The sequence below is a fragment of the Artemia sp. Qi Xiang Cuo genome, chromosome 7 (assembly GCF_049724085.1).
Source record: "Artemia sp. Qi Xiang Cuo chromosome 7, ASM4972408v1, whole genome shotgun sequence".
Lineage (NCBI taxonomy): Eukaryota > Metazoa > Arthropoda > Branchiopoda > Anostraca > Artemiidae > Artemia > Artemia sp. Qi Xiang Cuo.
In genome coordinates, this window is record NC_142800.1 from 48,888,826 (window position 1) to 48,912,396 (window position 23,571).

Consider the following 23,571-nt stretch of genomic DNA (forward strand, 5'->3'; position numbering starts at 1 on the left):
CAAAAACATATATTCTATGTGGAAATCAACTACGCTGAACAAAATGGCTATCTCAAAATTTTGATTGGATGTGCATGGGGGAATGATGGGCGGGGGGGGGGGGCTAGTTGCCCTCCAATCGTTTTCGACTATTAAAAAGGGCACTAGAACTCTCGATTTCCAATCAAATGAGCCCTCTTGGGAAAAAATTGGGAAATGAGTGCCTCTGGGAAAAAAAACACATTGGAGCCGTATGGCCTTTACTAGGGCGTGGGGGGGCTAATTGCCCTTTAATCACTTTCGACTATTAAAAAGGGCACTAGCTTTTTGGATTTCCAATCGAATGAGCCTTTTTTGAAGTTTCTATGACAACGCCTTGTATAAAAACCTTATATGCCCTCAGGGCATAACTTAAAACCCTTGCCCTGAGGGTTGTGGGGGAGTGTCCTCCTCAAAAATATATTTTCTATCTGGAAATTAACTACGCTGAGCAAAATGGCTATCTCAAAATTTTGATTGGATGTGTTTGGGCAACTGATGGACATGGGGGGGGGGGGTGCTAGTTGCACCCGCATCATTTTCGACAATAGAAATAGCCCTTTAATTTCCAATCAAATGAGAATTTTTTCAAGTTTCTACGACAACACCTTCTATAAGAACATTATATGCCCCCAGGGCATATCTTAAAACCCTTGCCCTGAGGGTTGTGGGGAAGTGTCATACACAATAATATATTATCTGTGAAGAATTAAACTAAGCTGAACAAAATGACTATATCAAAATTTTTAGTGGATGTGTGTGGTGTAATGTTGGGCGTGAGGGGGGGGGGGGGTCTAGTTGCCCTCCAATCACTTTTGACTATTAAAAAGGGCACTAGCTTTTTGAATTTCCAGTCGAATGAACCTTTTTTGAAGTTTCTACGAAAACACCTTCTATAAAAAACCTTATATGGCCCCAGGGCAAAGCCTATAACCCTTGCCCTGAGGGTTGTGGAGGAGTGCCCTCTTCAAAAACATATTTTCTATCTGGAAATCAACTAAGCTGAACAAAATGGCTATCTCAAAATTTTGATTGGATGTGTTTGGGGAAATGATGGACGTGGGGGGGGGGGCTAGTTGCACTCCAATCACTTTCGACTATGAAAAAGGGCACTAGTCCTTTAATTTCCAATCGAATGAGCCTGTTTTGAAGTTTCTACGACACCGACTTCTATAAAAACCTTATATGCCCCCAGGGTATAACTAAAAACCCTTGCCCTGAGGGTTGTGGGAGAGTGTCCTCCTCAAAAATATATTTTCTATCTGGAAATCAACTACGCTGAACAAAATGGCTATCTCAAAATTTTGATTGGTTGGGTTTGGGGGAATGAGGGGCGGGGGTGGGGTGACCAGTTGCCCACCAATAATTTTAGAATATTAAAAAGGGCACTAGAACTCTCGATTTACAATCGAATGAGCCCCCTTTGAAGTTTCTACGAACACCCCTTCCATATGAAGTGCCTTTGGAAAAAAACATAAAACATTGGAGCCGTATGGCCTTTACTATAGGCAATGCTACAGCGTTGCCTCTGATAACTTCAGTTTGTTTTAAGCTTAACTTGATTATTTACTGTAATTTCTGTTCAATTTACACTTGAATTACTATTTGACTTCATTTCTTCTCATCTTAGGTTTAATGTAGCTCTTTACTTTTCTCTGAAAATATTCTTTTGTGGAAAGTTTTCTAAATTACAGAAGAAAAAATTGTATTTATCGAAAAGTATAATCATTAGTAGCATTGCATATATGTTCTATAGTTATAGGCAATAATGTTGCATTGAACGAATGCTCTGCTACGTTGCAAGAGGACCTCTGAAACTGGGAGGCTATGCACATAGACTTTCGATTATTCTAAACTGATTGGCAATAGCAGCATTTTTATTCAATAGCTTCATGGACAGGTCGGCATTTTTATTTTGGAGCATAAAATGGCAGAAATCGATACTTATTTGTAGTTTCGAAAACCTAACTTGTGACAATCTAACTTGTCATTCTGTCGTAAGTATTCGTGCAATTTGCATGTTGATATTGGAAGTTATTAAGATATTTCAAACTCCAAATGTACGAGAGACAATCTAATTTATTATTCTGTTATGCGTATTCGTGCTATTTGCACGGTGATATTGGAATTAAGACATTTCATTACCAAACTCAAACTGTACCAGATGCAACCTAACTTGTCATTCTGTCGTGGGTATTCGTGCTATTTGCATGATGACATGGAAGCTATTAAGATGTGGGAAGTGAGTTTTATTTTTCTTTATATGTTTCGTTTCGTTTAATTTATATTTCGTTTTTTTCCGTTGATAAAGGCTTCCTACGTGAAGTCAAAATATTCGAATTTCTTTATTATTTAAGGTCTGTTGTTTTGTTTTTTTTGGTTTTATCCACTGATTTGTTTAAAATATTATAACTATTTTCATTATATTTTAATTTTTTTAATTCTGTAAGCGGAATAGTTACCCTACAATTTCCTCTAGATAGCATTTTGGCCCTGTTTACACCAAAACATTGGTTTTACGGCGTAATTTGGCAGAAATTGGCACTTTCCTGTGGTATGATCTCTTCTGCTACTAAGAAAGGGCATTTGAACTTTGGGTTATCTTTCAATAAGACCTTCGATACAAGCTTATCGTTCTATAAGATCACTCCAAGAAAAAAAGATAACACAACTCACAAACAATTTAACAGGGGTCCGTCATCACTCTTCTAGGAAAAAAAAGTAAATTTTCTTGTTTTCATATACTGCAACCTATGGTGCAAGGTTCTTGGACATGCCAAAATTTATAGTGTGCTTTTCATACACTGCACTTTTTAAAAAATTCCCGAACTGCAAAACCTTGAAGCCTTCTGGCACCCGGACCAACGGAGTAAATTTCTAGAGTAAACTCTCTTTGGCTGTGGATATGTCAAGGAAATGCCGAGTTAATCGCGGCAATTAAGTGTGGAAGAAAAGAGTGGCTCAAAAGTGGCGTAAGCCTCTCCTAATCCACCCCCTCTGTTCTATTAGCCCAATGTACCGGTCCCATAAGCTACAAGCAGATAGGTGAAAAAATTCCACCTATCATTATGCTGAAAAGTTGGTGGTGGGGTGGTGTTGGTAGGTCCATAAGCCTGATTTGCGTCCCCAATCATGCTGATCGAAAACCTTTCTAAATTCAGTTTTTAAAAAGAACGTCGAGCCTACCTTCATGCATAATGTTGCCAGTGTAAGAGACGTTAAGTGGACTAGGGGTCCTCTATATGCCTTCATTAATATAATTTAAAAAGCGTTGCGTGACTCCACTTCAAACCAGGTGCAAAATACATGCCTTAATGCAATAAAATTGGTGAGGAGGAACGAAGGAGAGGGTGCTGGAACTCCCAGAAGATTCATGTGTGATTTGAGTTCAAACAATATTCCATATGCCTGCCTTTTTCGTAGAAAGTTGGTCGCGGTTGAGGGGAAGGGAGTAAGAGAGCCCAGGGGCCTAATTTGGTCCTTTGATCATACAGATGGAAAATCTTTGTGTGATTCTGCTTCAAACAAGGTGCAAAAATTATCTAGCTTTTCGCAAGAAAGTTAAGAGGGGGAGGCAAAAGGGTGGGGTGTTGCAGATAGGCCATTGGCCTCTTTTGGCTTTCCAGTCATACGACGATCCTCACAAATAATTAATGGGTACCGGTTCAAACAAGATGCTATATGCCTACCTTTCTGTTAAAAAGTTGATGGTGGGAGGGACAGTAGGCCCACTTTGTGCCTACAATGATACGGACTGAAAATCCGTGCATATTTCCAATTAAAAAAAAAGTGTTACCTGTCTACCCTCATTATCCAATTTTCTTTCTGACCAAATGCAAATTACGTTTCATGATATGTGCTTGTGTGACAAAAGAAGTTTTCTGTTTGGCACTACCCTTGTGTAAGATTTTTTAGTCGGTCAACCGCAATTTGGCTTCTATTTTTGACGGTACTCAGCGTTTCACCAATAAATTAGGACTTTAGGTGACTCTTTCAAAAACAAGAGGTGAATGGATTGTTTACTAAAAGTATCCTGATCTGCATGCTCAATATAGAGCCTATTAATTTATTCCTTTACTAGACGCCACCATAGCCCAGCTGAAACCACGTTTCAAACTCCATCAGAGTGTTTTGCAATCACTTGGCATCCATGCCCCTTCTAAGATTGCTTATATTGATCCCAAGACCATGGAGTTGAAGTTATTACTTAAGTTATAAGGCAATCCCAAGCCAGGCTGCTTAGAATAAGAGGCTGAGTTTTGACGGAGCAAATGGAGAAACTCTCGGATCAAAGAATGGTCTTCTTGTATTGTGTTGTCTCTTCAGAAAAAGGACTCTCTTCTTTTGACTGCTTTCGCGGCGTTAGCTGTAAGTACTACTGCTTTACAAACAATCTTCTTTACAATTAGAAGGGTAAAAATTTTGTTAAAAAATTCAACTGAAAAAAAAGATAAGTGGTTTAGCCCTGCTCGACGTCGATAATATTATTGCAGCCTATCTTGAAAGAGTAATGAACACTTTTACAGGAAAGAAAAATCATCGTTCAGAATTGGCTTTGCACACTTGCTGTATTGAACTTAAAAAAAAAACTTTCAGGTTGACTTTTTGAACTTATTGTGTACATCAATACTAGGCCTTTTTACGAGCCTTTTGAAGCTAGTGAAGCTGTTTGAGAGTTTTTTTTTTTTTTTTTTTTTTTTTTTTTTTTTTTTTTTTCAGTATGAATTTTTTTTTACCCATTCTATGATCCACGGCTAACCATAAAAAAAAAAAATTCGGTGGCACTCTTTTGCAACAGTCATTTTTAGTACTTTTTTTTTTTCTATCGATATTTTTGGAAACAATTCTACTATTTTTTTACTTTATTTTGAGATTCTCCTAATTATTTTAAACATTTTGGTGTATTCTAGATGGCGAAAACTTAATTTTTTGAGTATATATTTTCTAACTATACCTGTGACATGGTCATAGGGACATCATGCTGGTACACATATTTTTTTTTACAGAAACAACCCACAATGATGATTATGGGATTTAAACATGGAACGAAGCAAGTAATGTGACATCTGGGGCATTTTGCTTCATTATGATACGCCACCTGGTGGCTCAAATGACGTAAAGAAAAGTAGTATAAACGATTATATTTTGACAAAAAGACCGGTTGTGCTGCTTTTTAGTGTTTGTTTACATTGCATTACGCACTTAATTAGGCTGTTCCCTCAGCTATACATTATCTTCTGAGCCACCGACAGGCTCATAAATACCTTGCATATTCACAGATGAGTAGGACGGCCGTTATTTCTAGAACTAGTGAAAAACAAATGCAAATTTTGAAACAGATGAAAGACAAATCACCATAGACATGCAGTTGAGAATCGATATTAGCTTTAATTTGCGAAAATAGACAAATTCTTAAATCAAAATGCCTTTCTATTTACACATAAAACGAAACAAAGTTCTACGTTTGCAAGTAACATCACATAAAACTATTTTCAGAAACTCACAACCTGAGCCACACTAAGTGTTAAAAAGAGGTGAAGTCTTCAAGCACTTCTCCAAGCTTACATTACTCTCTCTCCCTCAGTAAAGGCAATACTCTGAAGGAGAACTTTCAACTCCATTAAGAGAAGCTTCAACCGTTTTATACAGCAAAAAGACATTATGTATTCGTAAGAAGGGAACAAATAGTAATAGAGTCAATTTATAAAATGTTACTATTAAAACATATATGCATAGAATTTTCCCTCGAGGCTTGAAGCGGCATACTTTCGATTTTAGTCCACAAGTACAAAAAGAAGAAGAAAAGCTAAGGTTTACAAGTCTAATTATGGAAAACATTAGTTAAGAAACGGAAACTATTTCAATATCTTCTAGATTAATTTGGGAAACTGAGAAACTGAAAATGATACTAAATCTCACATATTTTTAAAGACATTATTGCACTTTCAGACAATAAGCCAAAATGAAAAAAAAAGGTAAAAGCTAAATCTTCATTCAAAATTTACCTCCCCCTTTTTTTACAAGAATTCGACGGTTTGATATATGGAGAGGAAGAAGGCTGATTCCACTGAACATCTCGTCCTGGAGGTATCTTAAAAAATGATTCTCTGCACACCCAGTGATCAGTGAGGCGGATGACGGATGGAATTTACTTTTTATTTTTCGCCATACTTCACTCAACTAATTTTATGGACGCAAGTTTCGTCTCTTTACTTTGTGTTGTAAGGAGCAAGTTAGATTTATGACACTTCCAAATAGACACTCTGCATTTAACGCACCCCCCCCCCCCAAAAATAAAATACATAAAAACATACTGAATCTTTTGATGCCAAGAATCCATGACACATCCATCTTCTTGTAGTTCCATCTCTACAAATATAGGAAAAACCCCGTTCTTGGTATCGGTCAGGTGCACAAAACGAAACTTTTTCTATAGTTTGGTCCACCAGAAGACCTTTTGACTCGTCATCGACAACCCTTAATCCGTCGCCCGAAATGTATAAAGTCCCTTTTAATGGACGACGCCGACTTGACTAAAAGAAGAGATTCAATTACTTTATTTGCTGTGTAGAAAACCATTCCTCTTAAAGCATAGAAAATTCCATCCGGTTAACAGCATAATTGTAAGATATAGATATTTTACAACACGTTTTCAAAAAAAGTTTCAAGGCAAAAGGTAATAGTTTTTTAAAAACAACTAAAAATACTTTTTAAAAGGAAAACAAAATGGTAAAAATTTATATTAAAAATAGCCCATTGGTATAATATTTACAGTATTTTATAGACTATATAATATAAGATAATATACTTGAGCTTTGTTTCTTCTTGGAAGGCTACTTGTTAACTCATCAAATGTTGTACTGTTTTTTTTTATTATTTTTTTCTAAAAAAAAGCTCACTTCAAAAATATTAGTATATAGTATATATACAATATATACGAATATATACAATATTCGTAATATTTAAAATCTGAATCTATAGCGAATAAACGTAAAAGTGCATAAAAATAGAGCCAAATAATTTGATTCTATGGTCATCAGTGACTGATTGCCACAAACTACGTTATTACATTACAATATTGATTATAACTGTTTTGCGAGCCTTTGCATTAAGACAAACCATTTTACCCAAAAATCAATTAAAAACAAATACAAAAGATAGACCAATCTCTACAAGTAGGCTTATGTAGCTTCTGGTCCACGAAAAGGAAAAAATATATTGTTCATACTTATAAGTCATTCATTGCGACCGATGAGAAATCCACAAACTGCGAAAATTTAAACCTACTAGCACCGGGTCTACAAAGTTCAATGGCCAAACATTTGTTAAATAATGGCTCCTTGGATGGAGGTACCTCTCGCTCAGACTATCTGTCTTGGCTTTATCTCCAATTAGCCATGGCTTGATGACACCTTGATCTTAATTCAAATTATTTGATTTGAATTCATTTTGTGTGAATACAGACACTTTAGTGCGGGAGGTAGGTGGGGCTCAAAGGTGGCGGATACTTATAAAAATCCATCCAGTCTGTCCCTTTGGAACGAAATCACTTGCCACATAAGTTTCGAAGTAAAATGGACGTCAGATAAGGGATACATGCCACTAATAATCATCATTATCATATCCCATTCGCCATGGGTACTTGTCCCCTAAACTTTTAGCCGATTCGTCAAACAATACGGAGAACTTTGTTGGCATTGTTAGGGAAAAAAGATCTAAAGGCACAGTTTGTGCTTCTATCAGTATGGCTTTAGTATCCTTCCGTCATTTTCTAAAACAAGATGCAACATGTCTACCATTCTACCAAAATGTAACGGATAGAGTGGAGAGTGCTGTTGGAAAGGCCATAGGCCAACTTTGTGACTCTGCTTAAACAGATTGAAAGCCCTTGCATCTTTTCATTTAAAAAAAAAGGTGTAACATACCTACCATTCTGTTAAAAAGAAGTAGATGGGAAGGACGATACGTCCTGGAAGGGCATGGGCCCAGTTCAGTTGTACAGTAAAAATCTTTGCAAGATTGTGGCTCAGAATATGCCCACCTTTATACTGAAAAACTGGAGGAGCAGCTGGTGAATGTTTTGACTTGACTTGCTTTATTTACTACTAATTACAAAATAAACTATATACAAGCAACCGCCCGGGGAAGGCTCAAAAAGCATTATGAAAGACGGCTGCGATCCTATCATTCAAAACCTCACAAAATTATAATTCTCAAAAAAAAAAAAAAAAAAAAGACCTGAAAAAACACCTTAACACTCTCTCTCAATTTAAAAAAAAAAACCAAAAAATATGAAGAAAAAAAAAAAAATTAATACATTAATGATGACAATAATAATAAATTACCTCCCCTCTCCCAATAAATGTTTTTTTATTTTTACTTTAAACGACCGAATGTGTTCAGCTTCCCGAACGCCAACTGGGATATCATTCCAAATAGCCGGAGCCAAATACCGAATCCCGAAACCTGCACGTGTGGTGTCTCGATACTCAACCGTAAAATTTTCCGCCTCTCTAGTCGCATACTAGAAGGGGTATGGCCGGTTATCCTATAACGTATATTGAACAATCTTCCATTATTTCGTTCAACAAAGGTGCGGCATGCCTACCTTTGCGCTAAAAGTTGGTAATAGGAGGAGTGGGACGGCTTTCACTCGCCCACTTCAGTTCTCCATGTATACTAAATCCTTGAGTAATTCTGTACCAAACATGGGTCAACTTTGCGCTTCTCAATAATGCTAACAACCAAGAGCCTTCTGGGTTACTTTCCCGGTAGTGGCTTCCAGAGAGCCACTCAGTACGTCATCAGGTGGCAGATAGGGGAACGTCCTGCAAATACGCAGGGTATTCCCAGGGTAGGGATGCACGAATCAAGGGGATCATAGCCAGGGTACCCTTATCTGGGGTCAATAAATTCAGATTGGAGACGTGGAAGGCATCTCTGATGTGCACTGGACAGGGCAATCGGCATACGAAAATAAACCCCCAGTCACGAACCTTATCCTAGTAATTGGTCAAATTACTGGTGTTGCAGGATGCCACAAGGGCACATTATCGCTTTTAAATCTTTCTGGGCCCTGCTAGGAACAGAGAGGAGTGGCTTATCGCTGTCCTAAAGCTAGCCAAGGAAGACCTTATTTATCTATATTTATAAGCATGAAAAAGTGAAAACCAGAGCTACCGCGTCCAGGGTAACCGACAAAGGCTAACGCTGGAGGCCACTGTGTTACCAAAAGCAACCCTGACAATGGGTATCCTCAATATCAGAGCCCTTGCCAAAAAAGGGAAGATGGATCTAATTCTGAGAGGATAAACCAGTACAGCTGAAACATTATTGGTCTATCCAAAACCCATTAAGTCTAGTCAATTTTGCCCCAAGAACGAACATAATCCTTGTCAATTGGGGACATTAATGCCACTATTGGGAAGGACCACACAGGCCATGAACATACTATGGCTAAATTTGGTCATGGACAACTAAGTATATGAGGTGAGTGTCTGATAAAATCTAGCCAAGAGAGGGATTTAGTCATCACGAACACACTTCAAGCACAGGCACGACGTAAAACTACCTAGAATTCTTCTGGAAGAAAAATCCTAAATCTCATAGACAACATCCTCGTATCTTGGCGTTAGACGTCGTCTCTTACTAGCACAGTCGCGCTAGCCAGTGGTGACTTTGGCAGTGACCACCCTCTTGTTACGTCTAATCTCGAAACGAGACTTAAAATAGCTTCAAATCTGTCTAGGAAACTTCCCAAATTTTGATTAGTTCTCCTAGGTGACAGAGCGTTTGTAACGCTCAAAAGCAGTTTGTAACGTTTATCGACCAATCAGTCTTACCAGTCATGCCGCTAAAATACTGACAAAAGACATGCTTGGACACATTCGAGCCATGCGCTCAGGGGCGATCCCAGAATACTAAGCGGGTTTCCAAACAAACAGTTCGACGGTTGATCAGATTTTCACACACCGTATGACCATGGAAATATATCTTGGACTTGACCGCTGTATCTAACACTTTTCTATAGACTTTCAACAGGTGTTCGGCCTGATCTGAAGAGAAGGTCTATGGCTCATCCTTCTACACATTGACATTCCACTAAACTTGATTTCTCTGGTCAGAGGCGTCTGCACAAAGCTCAGAGTCCGTGTTATGACAGGAGAAAGCCTTGCCAAAAGCTTTGAAACATCGTCCAGTTTCCTACAAGGCTGGTTGCTATTACCACAGCCCATGAATATCTTTCTAATTGCAGTCCTTTCATCCATGGAAGGTTCGTCTGGTAACCTCCTAAGAGGAGTCACGATAGATAAACTAGCTAACCCCGATCATGTAGATCAAATTACTTAGTCTCTCCGGGCTAGCCAATCTCAGGCCGACATCACCCACAGGACCACCAATCTTTTTAGGATGACCATCCTCACCTCGAAAAAGAAAGCCATGTGCTGATCACGTAAACCTGATTTCCAGGCGAAACCCAGCCTCCAGTGTGGAGGTAATAAAACAGAGTAGGTCAAGAAATTTACCTACATTGGTACCTTACTCACCTCTGAAAACAACCAGTCCAAAGACATTGAGACACCTGGCACTTGCGAACTCCAGTGTTAAAATCCTGAAGCCCATCTGGAGGATTAAGAATTTATCAACAACGCTTGAAGTAAGGCTGTTTGACTCACCCATTACCCACATCACCATTTATGTATGTGAAACTTGTACCCTTAAAATAGATGACAAGTGCCGCAGCGCTGCCTTTGAAACAGAATCACTAAAACGCAGTGTGGGTATTACTTACCTTGATAAAATTCTCAAGACCAAGCTTCTTCGAAGTCTTAAAGTCAAACATACCACTCAAAAGAATAAAACTGCAATAACTTAGATGACTGGCACAGAGCAAACGCAAGGAAAGCACTCCCGCCCTAGATGGCAAACTCCAAAGAGATGGAAAGACATTTCTCGTCGCTCAACATACTATACCTTCTCCGTCAGGCACAAGGTAGATCTGAATATAGGAGTCCCTTTAATGGGACTTAAATAAGTCATAACACTAACTAAAATTCCATGTACGACTTTTGCCTCAACGGATAAATTTTTTTTTTACTCCATAATTATGCTTGCGATAAATCAGGTATTAGTTCGCTTTGAGCAGAATCATTACTCAAAGTTTTTCCGTTGTTTACCACAACAAAAAGTTTTTGTCCCCTCAAAATTTTCAAAATGGTTTTGCTCATGAAGGAAATGTTATACAATAACAATGATACGACATAAGTTCATTAATTCTGTTCATCAATGAATACTGTTCAGCATTAAAATAAAAATCATGTTTCTCTTAGTTCAAAAATTGATTTTTTTTGCCTGGGACAACTTTCTGGGTTAATGTTGCTACTAAAAATGAGCAAAAAGAAACCAGAAATTTCTTTAGCAATGGAATGCATATTAAACTTTAGAAAGCACATATGATACCGTTCTTCTACCCCAGTCCAAAACTCAGAAGACGGAATAATAAACGAAAGATTTAAAAACATAAATGGTTTCTTAAAGAAGATGTTAGATGGCAGCCCTTTTGGAGCGCGGGAAACAGCTCAATTTCGGTTTCAAGATTTTATTGAATACTTTCATTTTTAAAAAAGCCAGGGACCTGTCACACATCTTCAGGGTGACGAACATGCTCTAGAACTCTCATTCGCGTAATGCATAATTCTCACATTTCTGGACCGTACTTCTCCCAAAAATAGCGGTCGAAATCAGCATTCTTAGAAACAGGACTCAGATTTAAACCAACATTCTTGTGGAATTTTGTTTCTTTGAATAAATATATGTAGTTTTCCTTATTTTTGTCTGTCATTTGTTAATTTTTATCATGTGTACCAAGGTTTCAGATACAATGAAAGTATTTCTTTGTATAGATATGCTAATTTTGGCTTATGTTTAGCCATTTGTGACTGAATGCTGTGGATAAGGAGGCCTAGAAACGTGAACGAGATCAAGCGCTTTATTCTTAAAATATGAAACAAAAATTTTTTCGGGAAAAGGTTGCGTATCCTCTGTTGTTTTTTTTTTTTTTTTTAAGTGATTGATTATCCTAATATGTAATTATGTAAAGAGATTTTGAATGAGCTAACCTATACAGACATAAATACTATCTCTAGAGCGAGTCAGCCTACACCATCAAGTAATTTTTTTTAGATATTCCATCGTCTGCTCACATGTGCCTATGCCTCCTTAACCAGAGCATTATAAGTCACAAATGACTAAACCTAGAGCCAAAATTAGTACATCTATACAAAGATACACTTTCATTTTATCTGAAATCTTGGTAAATATGATAGATATTAACAAATGACAGACACAAATAAGGAAAAGTACATGCATTTATTCAAAGAACCAAAATTGGTTCATAGAGCCAATTTTGGCCATAAGGTCTGGTCATAGAGCCTTACAGGGGAGACTAAGTTGAAATGTTTGTTTTTGTTGTATTTAAAATACTGTAGATTTTGTTAAATAGTTATATATTTCTTGGTTTTATTTTCAATAAATTCAATTCAATGTCGATTTGGATTTGAGAATTAAGGTCCAGTTTATAAGAATGCTGATTTAGGCCACCTATTTTGGGAGAAGCATGGTTCAGAAATGCAATACCGATATGTTCCTTTTTAAAATGACCGTGAGAAGGGTGTACCATGTTCACCACCCTCAAATTAAGATTTTTCACATTGTAATATAACTTGAATTTGAAACTACCTGTGGCTTGCTTTAACGGAGCTTCTAACTGAAAGCAGAAACACGACTCTAAGGAAGTTTGGCAGAAAACTTCAAATAGTCCTCTATCACATAGACTATAAAGCTTAACTAAGACACTGTTGAATTTGGCTCAAGGATAAGGAAAAACTATTCTTCTTGGTCCCAGGCAAGAATTATACATTACTTTCCAAACGATACTCACTAAACCGGCCATAAATCCACTTTTCAAAAAAACAGCACACTTTAGACCCCTGCCACCTTTCTGCAAGGAACTCAAGTCTGTGAGAAAAAAAAAAATTTAAAAAAGAAAGAGAGAACGAAACCCAAGTGTTGCTCCAGCCTCCAGCAGCACAACTATCATAAACAAGAGTTGGGGTATCACCCCGTTACCTCTAAAGGTTTGAGTATTATTTGCTAGAAGTTAATCGTAGGAATACTTGTAGCATACATAAAATTAGTCTGAGGAATTTTTATCAATAAAGCCATGTTTTTAAGGCAATCGTTAAAGAAAGCTTTGCTACAATACCATATACCGAAATTCCTACTTTTCTTAATCAATTTGCTTAGAATTCGAAGAGAGAAAACGAGGTAAAAGAATCAAGAATATTAATTATTAAAAAAAAAAAAAAATTTGGATCAATTGAATGGCTAATATTTAATACTCGTACTAGCATGTGTAGACAACAAAAATTGAATATGAAAAATAAAACACAGAAGAATTTATTAGCAGTTGAAACCTGATAAAACGAAAAAAAAGGAATAATAATATAATAAATCGTTAAAAAATAAAACAGGATTATTCAGTTGAATACAACTCAGCTAACTCTTTAAAAATAGCACAAGTCCCATTAATGTACAAACAAATAGATTAAACCTAATTAACTTTTTTTTTGGGGGGGGGGAGAGAGTATGATTTATTTTGAACTATTTTTGGTTTTCACTTCCTCAATTTAAATGCGTGAGTTTTGGTTTAATTTGTTGCTCTTTCTCTAGTAATATTTGTCATGTCTTTTAGGCAAGTGCCGTTGAACACTTATTTTTCTTTTTTAATTGAAAACTCCACTGCTACTGCAAAGAAATTTCAAGGAATTAAAAAAAGAAAAAAACGTTAGGACAGAAGAACAATTATACAACTATTCTTCTAAATTGAAATTAGTTAAAGAACTTTAAACAAAAGGAATAATTGTAGCCTAAGGAACTAGTGAAAAAGATTAAAAAGTCAACAAAAAGTCACTCACCCTCAAAACTTTCAAGGCTTCTTCACAGACTTGCATACCCCTCGATTCAAATACTTCAACACAACCAAGGTACTATAAGAGATGAAACACTTAATCTTTCAAAGAAGATTCATCAATACGCTAAGGAATGATTAAAATTTTCTTTTTGCCGAAAGAGCTAAATCAAGCGTAGGAGAAAAAAACTTTCAAAACTAATATTTTTTTATTATTTAAAATCAAAAAACGGATAAGATACAATTTACACAGAGTAACCTTAATTACACTGGGGATTATAAGTTAACTTTTTTGGCGCAACATTAAAATATGATCATCCAACATTGCTTCTTGTGTTTGATTTAGGCACCTCAAAAACGTCAAACATTGTTTGGAACGTTGATAATTACTTACTTAGTACTTAGGTCCTCCTGAGCCATCTGGGGCGCATATGGGATCGACGAAGCCTCGGTAAATGTCACGTATTGGCGCTGCGGCAAGTACATCCTCCCACTGGGGTTGTAGTGAAGTGTGAGCACTGCGAAGATTATGACCGTAAATCTGTCTGAGTGTGTTTCTCAGTCTTCTCCTCTTTTGACGCCCCTGCGGCTGCTGTTGTTGAACCTGGTATGGGATTCTTGAGTCCTCCATCCGAAGGACGTGGCCAAGATAGCTCCATCTCTCCTTCTTAATCACTTTAGTAATAAGCAGCTGGCCAGTTCTTCTGCGTACCTCAAGGTTGTTGACTCTTCGACGCCAACCAATATTCAGCACGCGTCTCAAGCACATATTTTCGAAAGCTGTGAAACTTTTCTCTGTCCCAACATCTAGTTTCCAGCACTCACTGGCATACAATAGCACGGACAAAACGTTGCTATTAAGAAGTCACAGCTTTAGTACAAGCGAGTACTTCTTGACTTCCATACTGGCTTAAGTTTGTTGAAAGCAGCGTTTACCATGCCAATTCTCCTCTTGACCTCATTTTGTACCTTTCCTGTGTAATCGACCCAACTTCAAATGTATTTAAAATCTTGAACTTGTTCAACTCTACAATTTTTGGGCAGGAGCTTGACTGGCGAGTCTGTTTTTTTCATCGATATAGTCTTGTCTGTATTGATGCTTAGGCCAACTGTCTCCGCTTTAACGCTCGCTTTATCAAGCATCTCCTGGAGTCACTGGTTTGTCATTTCCAGAAGTTCCACAACATCCACAAGTCAAGGTCCGAGAGGATTTTATTTCCGACTGTTATTCCGAAACCATCCGCTTCTCTCTAAACAAAGTACTATAAAATAACAAATAGAAAGGGTAATAAAATGCATCCATGTCGTACCCCTGACGTGATTTTGAAGTATCTAGTTTTTCGGTTCTTTGTCTTTATTCAACACCCTGTATTTTCATAAAAGGCCATGATCAAACTTGTTCTTTACATTGGGACAATATAATACTGTAGAATTTCACAGAGTGTGTCACGGTCCACTTGAAGGCTTTTTCAAAATCAATGAAGAGCATGTATATTTTGTTGGACCACTCATTTGCTTCTTCTATCAGAGTCCTGAGCGTGAATATGAGATCCGAACAAGATCTACCTGTCCGAAAGCCATGTTGCTCTTCTCTCAGATACGGATCGAGTGCTTTTTTCAGGCGTTTGAGTATTATAAGTACTACAACCTTACTTGGTGCTGATATTAGGATTATACCTCGCCAGTTATCGCAGTAAAGAGCATCACCTTTTTTAAATATCTTAACAATTATACCTTTGGTCTAGTCACCAGTGACCTTTTCAAACTGCCAGACTGTTGCAATCAGTGTTATCCACACTGAGAGGCATGTCCTCATTGATGCCTTGATCATTTCCGAAGTTATGCAGTCTTCTTCCCGGTGATCTTCCAATATTGAGTTTCGTCACTGCAACAAGTATTTCCGCAGATGTTGGGGGATTTTCGTCAATCTTAAGGTCAAGAAAGAGCATTGAAGGGATGCTTTCTTGATCAGTTGGTCTCGGTCTGTTTAAAACCTTTTCTAAGTGGGATACCCATCTCTCGTCAATTTTCTCAGTTTCGGTGAGAACATTTCCGCTCTCATCTTTGACTTAGCTGGATCTACTCGGCAGCTTTCCTAGTATTTTATTTGTGAGCCAGTAAACTTCTTTTGAGTCTCCTTTTCTAGCTGCTTCTTCTGCTAGTCTAGCCTTCTTTTCTACACATCTCCGCTTGTCAGCTTTTGCCGACTTTTTGATTTCTTTGTCCTTCATAAAACAAAGAAAAGTTGACAATTAGAAAAAATCTAATTCGTTCTGAGCTTTCTATGTAATAAAGGGTATTATATAACTTTCCTACACACGGTTTTTTTCATCTAAAACACCTGGATGATACAAAAATAATAATAATAATAATAAAAAATATCGAGGCGAAAAAGGATTCCCCGTCTTAACTCATCGAAAGGTAATGATTATTTTGCGACTGCTAATGCATTACACAATGTTGATAGAGTAAATTCTTTCATCAGAAAAAGAAACCTGAAAAAACTTGATTGCCCTTCTCCTTACAAGCAAAAAACAACAACGAAAGTGGACAAATATAATACATACAGTTCTGGAATGTAGAGGCATGGAAAACGGTAAGCCGATATGGGTTGACTAATGAGAACAGACCTCTTCCCCCTTCAACATTGACAAAGATTTAAAAACTGGTCAGGTGTAGCAACTATGAAAAGGTATACATCCCTACAAAAGAGCAATTAGAATAATTGTTCTTGATTTTTCTCCATAGGGCTATACAGGAAGGGGGAGGATTGGTAATAAAGCATTTTCAAGGGGAAGGGTATCGCAAGCCCAAATACATCTTAGGACACAGGTTCCAGTTCTTGGGGAAAGGACCTTTTGATTATTATTAGGGAGAAGTCTTTCTTCTTGGGACAGGGAGAGGAGGAGGAATTTACAAAACAGAATGATACAATTCAGCTTCAACGTTCCTTGGTGAGAGCGACCATAGGAACAATCTAGGGTAAATATCCACACACTTTTATTTTCCTATATTCAGATATGGTTTCTACCATATTTTAGGCTTTCATGGCCTAAAACCATAGAAATGAAGCTAGAATTAAATCTGGAGGTTTTTATTACGTTCGAAATTAAAGCAATTTAAACAAACTATCTTAAACTTTGAATGTTATAATAGTACATAAACCATAATAAATCTGAGGGAACATTAACAAGTTCCTTTTTTGGCAAGGAGATGCACATTTTGGTTTTTGTATTTTCTCTTTTCAAAAGGACGAAACTCATTTCATTTCAATGTTTCAAGAGTTTTTTTTTTGTGAGAATCCAGGTAGACTCAAAGCATGCTTTTAAGATTTATATATTCAAATATTCTTTAATAAACCCATGACAAATCACCCATCCCTAGCTCTAATGAGATATCCTGAAGGAAATCATAGACTTTAAACCTTCCAGTAAAAAATAAAAGCCCCTGTTCTCACTTTTTTTTATTAGAAACGCGGTTCCCTTGGTTACAAACTCACCTTGATTAAAGGATTTAACTGCCAGCCTCTCTAGTGTAACTTGAAAAAAAAGTGAAAACAGACTTATGAAATGATTACTGAGAAGTCTGCCAATGCAATGCAGTTGCAGATTACTGAGCCGATAAGAAGTCTTCCGATGCAGCTGCACAGGCGTTATGTGCTAACGATAGATCTGTAGAGGCAAAAGTGAGACAACCATACTTCTACGGAATAGCACGTCACGTTTCTACAGATATGAGCGATGAAGAACTCTGCGAGATTATTCCGAACTGTTTGAGAGCTTTGTAGTTGGGTAATTCTAGGTCGTTCAAACTTCAGTTTTCTTCCAAGGTGAACCTCGAAAATGCCATCATATCACCCCCAGTAATTGATTACAAATCCATCCCAATCTCTCAATATCTATTTCTTCCAATGAAATGTTTCAATTGTTAAGTATTTCGTCACGTGGCCAAATTCTACTGGAACAAAGGCAAGCGTTCAAGATGTGGGGACAACCACAGTAGCTCTAAGGATAGCCCTTGCATCAAGCTGACTAAGTGTGCACTCTGTGGTTCGGACAAGCATCCTTGTTACATTTTCAGCTGTCCGGAAGTGCAAAAGTTACTTGCAGTCAAGAAATGAATCGCGAATTAAGTCTGATTACTTGGAACATTAACGGAAATGTAATCAACAAACTGCCTATCCTCGAAAACCTAATTCGCAATCATAACATTGTATGTCTCCAAGAACATTTCCTGATTAATGAAGGGACTGAACTTTTAAATATCGGTGATTCAATCGATCTTTTTGCTGTTGGTACGAAATTGAGTGGTAGTGGCTGGCCGTCAGGTGGTATCGCAATCCTTGCTTCAAAGTCTTTACGCGCGACAGTTTTCCAAGTTTCCGATAATTTTATTGTGATTAAGGTTGAACGGACAATAATCTTCTCAGTTTATATGCCTACGGACTACAAATCATCTAGATCATATTCCAAGTTCGTTTGTGATTGTCGGAAATTAGCAAACGCTATTTCAAATTGTCGCACCCAAGATTTGTCGTACATTGTTGCCGGAGATATGAATTGTGATTTGTTGAATCCGGAAAGCCCTAGATCCAAAGTACTCTCGACTACATGCGCTGGTCTAAACATAATAAAAAATGATCTCGATTTCACGTATGTGCATAACTCTGGGGCAACTTCATCTCTTGATTTTATAATGTTTTCTCATCAACCAGTTCCCCTTTACCAGTCACATGTGGATACGTCTATCAGCGCATCTGACCACTTACCAGTTAGTTATGATTTCCCACCTAGTACATCTTCGAACTACAACCCTGATCTACCCAGTGGAAGAAAAAGGCATCAGAAAGTTATGTGGGATAAAATTAATACCTCTTTGTAGCAGAAGGTATGTGACGGTATTTTAGCAAGAATTCGCGTCCCTTACGATCTACTTCATAAATCTTCTTTAGTTGCAGCAAGTGATAATTAAGTACTGATCAATATATACTGTAGCGAAATAGTTCATGCCTTGCAGTGGTGGGAAAAGGCTGCAGTACTGATTTGTCGTGTTCGAATTGGCTCGTAAATACCCCACTGGTCATATAAATCGGATCTTGTAAATGCGTGTGCGGACGCGAAATTCTGGTTAAGAATGTGGATAGATAATGACCGACCAAGGCATGGTATAGTGAACTCCATCCGATTATATACTAAGCGAAGATTCGCAAAAACCCTCGCTAGACATCGTGCTATGATTATTGAATGTGATAGTAAATATATAAAGCAAGAACCCGATCGCATGTGGAAATTCCTAAAAAAGAAGAAACGTAAAGAATCAGTTGATGTTCTGCCCAGTGAGAGTGAGTGGGTTAAATATTTTACGCACGAGTTTTCATCGCCTAATACTGATCTGGAAAATAGATTTTCTATTGAGCTTGATGCGAGTCTTGCGGAATGTGAACGGGAAGTTGGTTTTGTTGTTTCTAAGTCGTCAGTCAGTGAGGCATTCTTGAAACGGAAGAAGAAGTTGTCGAGGGGGCAGATAACCTGTGCGGATTGCATCTGCAAGCGGGAAGTCAGAACCTTGTCGAGCACCTTTGTCTCCTGTACCAAATGATTTTTAATGCTGGGGTTGTTCCAGACCTATTCTGCACGGGGGTAATTACTCCTGTATTAAAGAAGGGAAAAGACCGAGGGCAGTGTTCTTCTTACCACCCGATAACTGTCGCGCCTATACTGTGCAAGTTATTTGAATTGCTTGTTGTAAATAGCCTTAGTGCTATATGTAACACGCCGGATAACCAATTTGGTTTCAAGAAGAAAATGAGTAGAGAACACGCGCATTATTTGATTGCTATTTGTTGTTGATTGTTTGATTTGTTGATTGACGCTGATGATTCAAATGAGACTTTGTATTTTGCCGGTCACGATGTCAACCGCACGTTTGACTCCGGTGTGCACCCTCAGATATTGTTGTCGGCCCGGAAACGTGGCTTGGATAAGTGTATTATACGCACACTGAGGACTATGTATAGTAATTTAAAAGCGCGTGTAAATGTACCGTGTGTTAATGCTTTAATCCTATCTTCTAGTCTTATACCCGTAGTGAAGGGAATACGCCAAGGAGCACTTACTTCACCACCGCTTTTCAATAATAGAATTATTTCATCGCAAGAGCTGGTTTAGTCTAAGTGTATCTTTAGAGGTCTCAATGTTTTGGCAATTGACTCTGCTGACGCCATTTTAAACGTAAGTACAACTATTATAGGCATCGAACATTTTCCCTACTTGGAGTAAGGAGAATGGTTTTATAGGTCTTTCATTCAATCCCCAGATGATTGAAGCGCTTGTATTTAATAGTGATGTTAAAGATAGTGTACCAGTTGATGATATTTTCGGTATTTATACGATTAAGTCTTCGTCTAAGATTATGTACCTCGGCCTTCCAATTTGTAGCGATCTTAAAGAAACCCGCGATTGCTTTGTTTCATTGTTCGCTGTAAAGACACGCAGAAATTATGGAATTCTCGTTTCAATGAAGTGCCACTTTAACCGTTTTCTACTTGCAAGGGTGTATAATGCTTTTGTTTTGCCACATGTGCTAGTCCCTATCTCCGTCTTGGAAAATATTTACTTCGTCTGATCGCCGCAATATTCGGTCTATTTTCTATAGATATGGCAAGTATCTGCTTCATCTTCCAGTTTGGATGAGGAATTCGAATATATCTCTGAAGTATGGTATAGCCGACCCGCTTATAGCTGTACTGAATCGCCGTGCTCGATTTGCAAAGGCGTTTGAACCAAGCCTCTCTTCATTATATGTCGCAATAACTTAAATTTGTATTTTTTGTTTGTCGTAGGAATGTTCTTAATCTTGTTTTTCTGTAGTTGAGTTTTCTTCGGATATTTTGTTGTTATTTGATGTTACTTTTTTTTCTTTTCTTGTACTCTATTTACAACATTTTGTGTGTTTAATAATGGGTAATAAAATAATAATGATAATAATACTTTTCTTCATCTCCGCAATCTTTTTCCTTGAGTAAATTCTTTTATTTCCATATAACCTTACACTTCATTTTTTCCTTCAGTCCTTTGAGATATTAGAATGTTAAACAATTTGAACATAAAATCATTTATTTTGCCAAAATTAAATATCCCAGTCTCCACTGAATGCTTTTGATCTGCTGTAAAATTAACAGTATATCATGACACTTCAATTAGGCTAGGGTCTAATAAAGCTCTATGTAGATTAAATCTCTGTGTTGAAACCAATTCTACAGCCTGATTTAGTACACTGCAACTTTATGTCTCCCAAAACATCATCTTCCCCATTACCCTAAACTGGACACTAAAAATAGCTCTTTTCAGAAGTAACGGTTTTCAACGTTTGACAGCCTGTTTCACGGTACATTTAGAGGTAAGACTAGATTTCCGTTACACAACACCCCCCCCCCCGCTTTCACATCGATCACTCCCTGTCCAAAAATCACTAGTGATGTTAAGCCGTGTGGGTGCATGAGACTCAGGGGACAAATAGTTGGGCCACAAAACATGGAAATTCTTAATTCAGGATTGACCATAATAAAAAAAAAAATTAAACAGTATTCAATAATCTGTATTATGTTTCTTCTGTTCAGTCAACTGGTTTGAGTTCCCTGTGTCCAGTTCCAGGTTTTGAGTTGAATAGGTTGAGGTTTCTATGGAGAATTTCTTATATTTAGTGTCTAAGCTGAACTAACAGGTTTTACTTATGGTATGTTGAGCTTGCTGGATTGACCTTTCTGCGTAAAGCCGTCTCTAGCCCATTAATTTATCTCTGTTTTTTTTCTGTGTTCAGTAGACTGTATCAAGTTGGCTGGGTTATTTTTTTGGGTATTATTGCCTTTTTTTTTAGTTTTGCTGAGTTAAGTTGTCTAAGTTGGCTTTTGGTAGGTTGAGTTATTGGTTTTCTGTACAGGGCTGACTGAGTTGGGTTGTTTCTATTAAGTTACCTGGGTAGTATCCATACCCAAGCCCCCCTCTCAATTGGTGCCTCTGTGTCAGATTGACTGTATTGAACTTTAGATACTTTCAGTGGCCAGTGATGAGCAGTCTGTATTGAGCTCCCCAACTGACCAGATTTGTAAGAAATGTAACATGTCTATACAAAAGGAAGAAGGGGGGGGGGGTTAAAATTAAATATATTATCAAACATAGCATGATTCTGATTGTAACAAGGTGCAATATATCCACTTTTCAAATAAATGCATCTATTCAGTGTAAGTGTGACTAAAAAAGCAATCCTAACATAATCCTGATTTCAACAGGGTGTAACATGTCCCCCAAATTGAATTTACTTAATCTCAATCAGTTTTGACTTTGTGTCTATTTAGTTTTATGTTTCAAGCAAAGTTTCACCTCTAATTTCCCCAAAATAGTTTTCTCAAAATGATCTTGAAAATCGTATGTGATTCTTAAAAGACTTCATCTTACTTACTTTAACATGGAAGCTACAGGTTCCACCTCTAACGTTTGATTCATCTGTCTGCCACTGGTGCGGTTTTGAATTTTCTGAATTACCATCTTTTTTTCTCCGGAATGATTCTCTGAAGCTTCTGCGTAGCCTTTCCATGGAAACAAGTACTGTAAATCCCTGAAATTGAGTTTCAATTTAGAAAGAAAGGAAAGAAAGGAAAGAAAGATTCAAACAAAACAGACAGTTCCTTTTGGGAGTTATTTCTATATATATAAAAAATGTGATTTCATTTTTTTTCAAAATGTGATCCAAAACTGATTTCATATTTTTGTAGTATCTACCCACAGGGGGAGGGTATCTAAATTATAAAAAGGGTCTGAAATTCTGATATCCTTACTCTATGAAATCCTCAATTAAGGTTATAGTAGGAGAAAAATAAGTTTTGACCAGGAAAAAATTGGTACAGAAATGGCTTCTTCACCATCCGAACCGGAATAAATGCTTAACAACATATCAAAAATCTAAATCTCTAGCTCGATGCGAAATTGTTTTTTTTTTAATTTTTTTTTATTTATTTTCTCAAAAACCGGGAAAAAAAAATTAAAAACGTAAACTATAATGTTTTACACATCTTTTTAGATCAGCTTTTGGCTCTGAATTCATTTCTGATACTCATTTCGTTACCTGACCAAAAGAAAAATATTTATCAGCAAAAAAAAAAAAAAAATGGGGAATAAAAATGTGTATTTGGGGAAAAAAAACTCTTACCAGCATTTAACAAGGTCTACTACGAAATAAGTTTGTCGTTCTTGTAGTCTATTGGGCTATGTAAATGAAAGGCTTAGAAAAAAAAAGACTAAACAACAATAAACAGGAATGACAAAACACCTCAGCGCCAAACACCATGAGACAAGGTAGGTTCTAACTTAATGTGTTCAGAGAAAAGCTTTAATCTTATTTTTCAAATATATAGAAATTGCACATCATCAAAATGTAGGAACTAGATTTTTCATCATCACAGTTAACTGTTATTCTTCTTCACTAAGTTGTTCTTCTGGAAACTTCGAATTGTTGCACGAACTCCCCTTACAGGTACGGCAGGCTATAGTACACTCAAGTCCGTTTTTCTTAAAGGTACACTTTTCACT

At 37.2% G+C, this 23,571-nt stretch overlaps 1 protein-coding gene across 1 annotated transcript in view; it reads right to left on the reverse strand.

Moving 5' to 3' along the window:
- Positions 1 to 23,571, reverse strand: part of numb (NUMB endocytic adaptor protein) — an 86,947-nt gene that overhangs the window by 40,043 nt on the left and 23,333 nt on the right. The window contains exons 2-4 of the mRNA XM_089091571.1: positions 22,445 to 22,600; positions 13,995 to 14,066; positions 6,333 to 6,551 (exon numbers count right to left, since the gene is read on the reverse strand). Of these exons, the coding sequence (XP_088947697.1) occupies positions 6,333 to 6,551; positions 13,995 to 14,066; positions 22,445 to 22,579 (426 nt within the window). The 5' untranslated portion in view covers positions 22,580 to 22,600. The remainder of the gene's footprint in view (positions 1 to 6,332; positions 6,552 to 13,994; positions 14,067 to 22,444; positions 22,601 to 23,571) is intronic.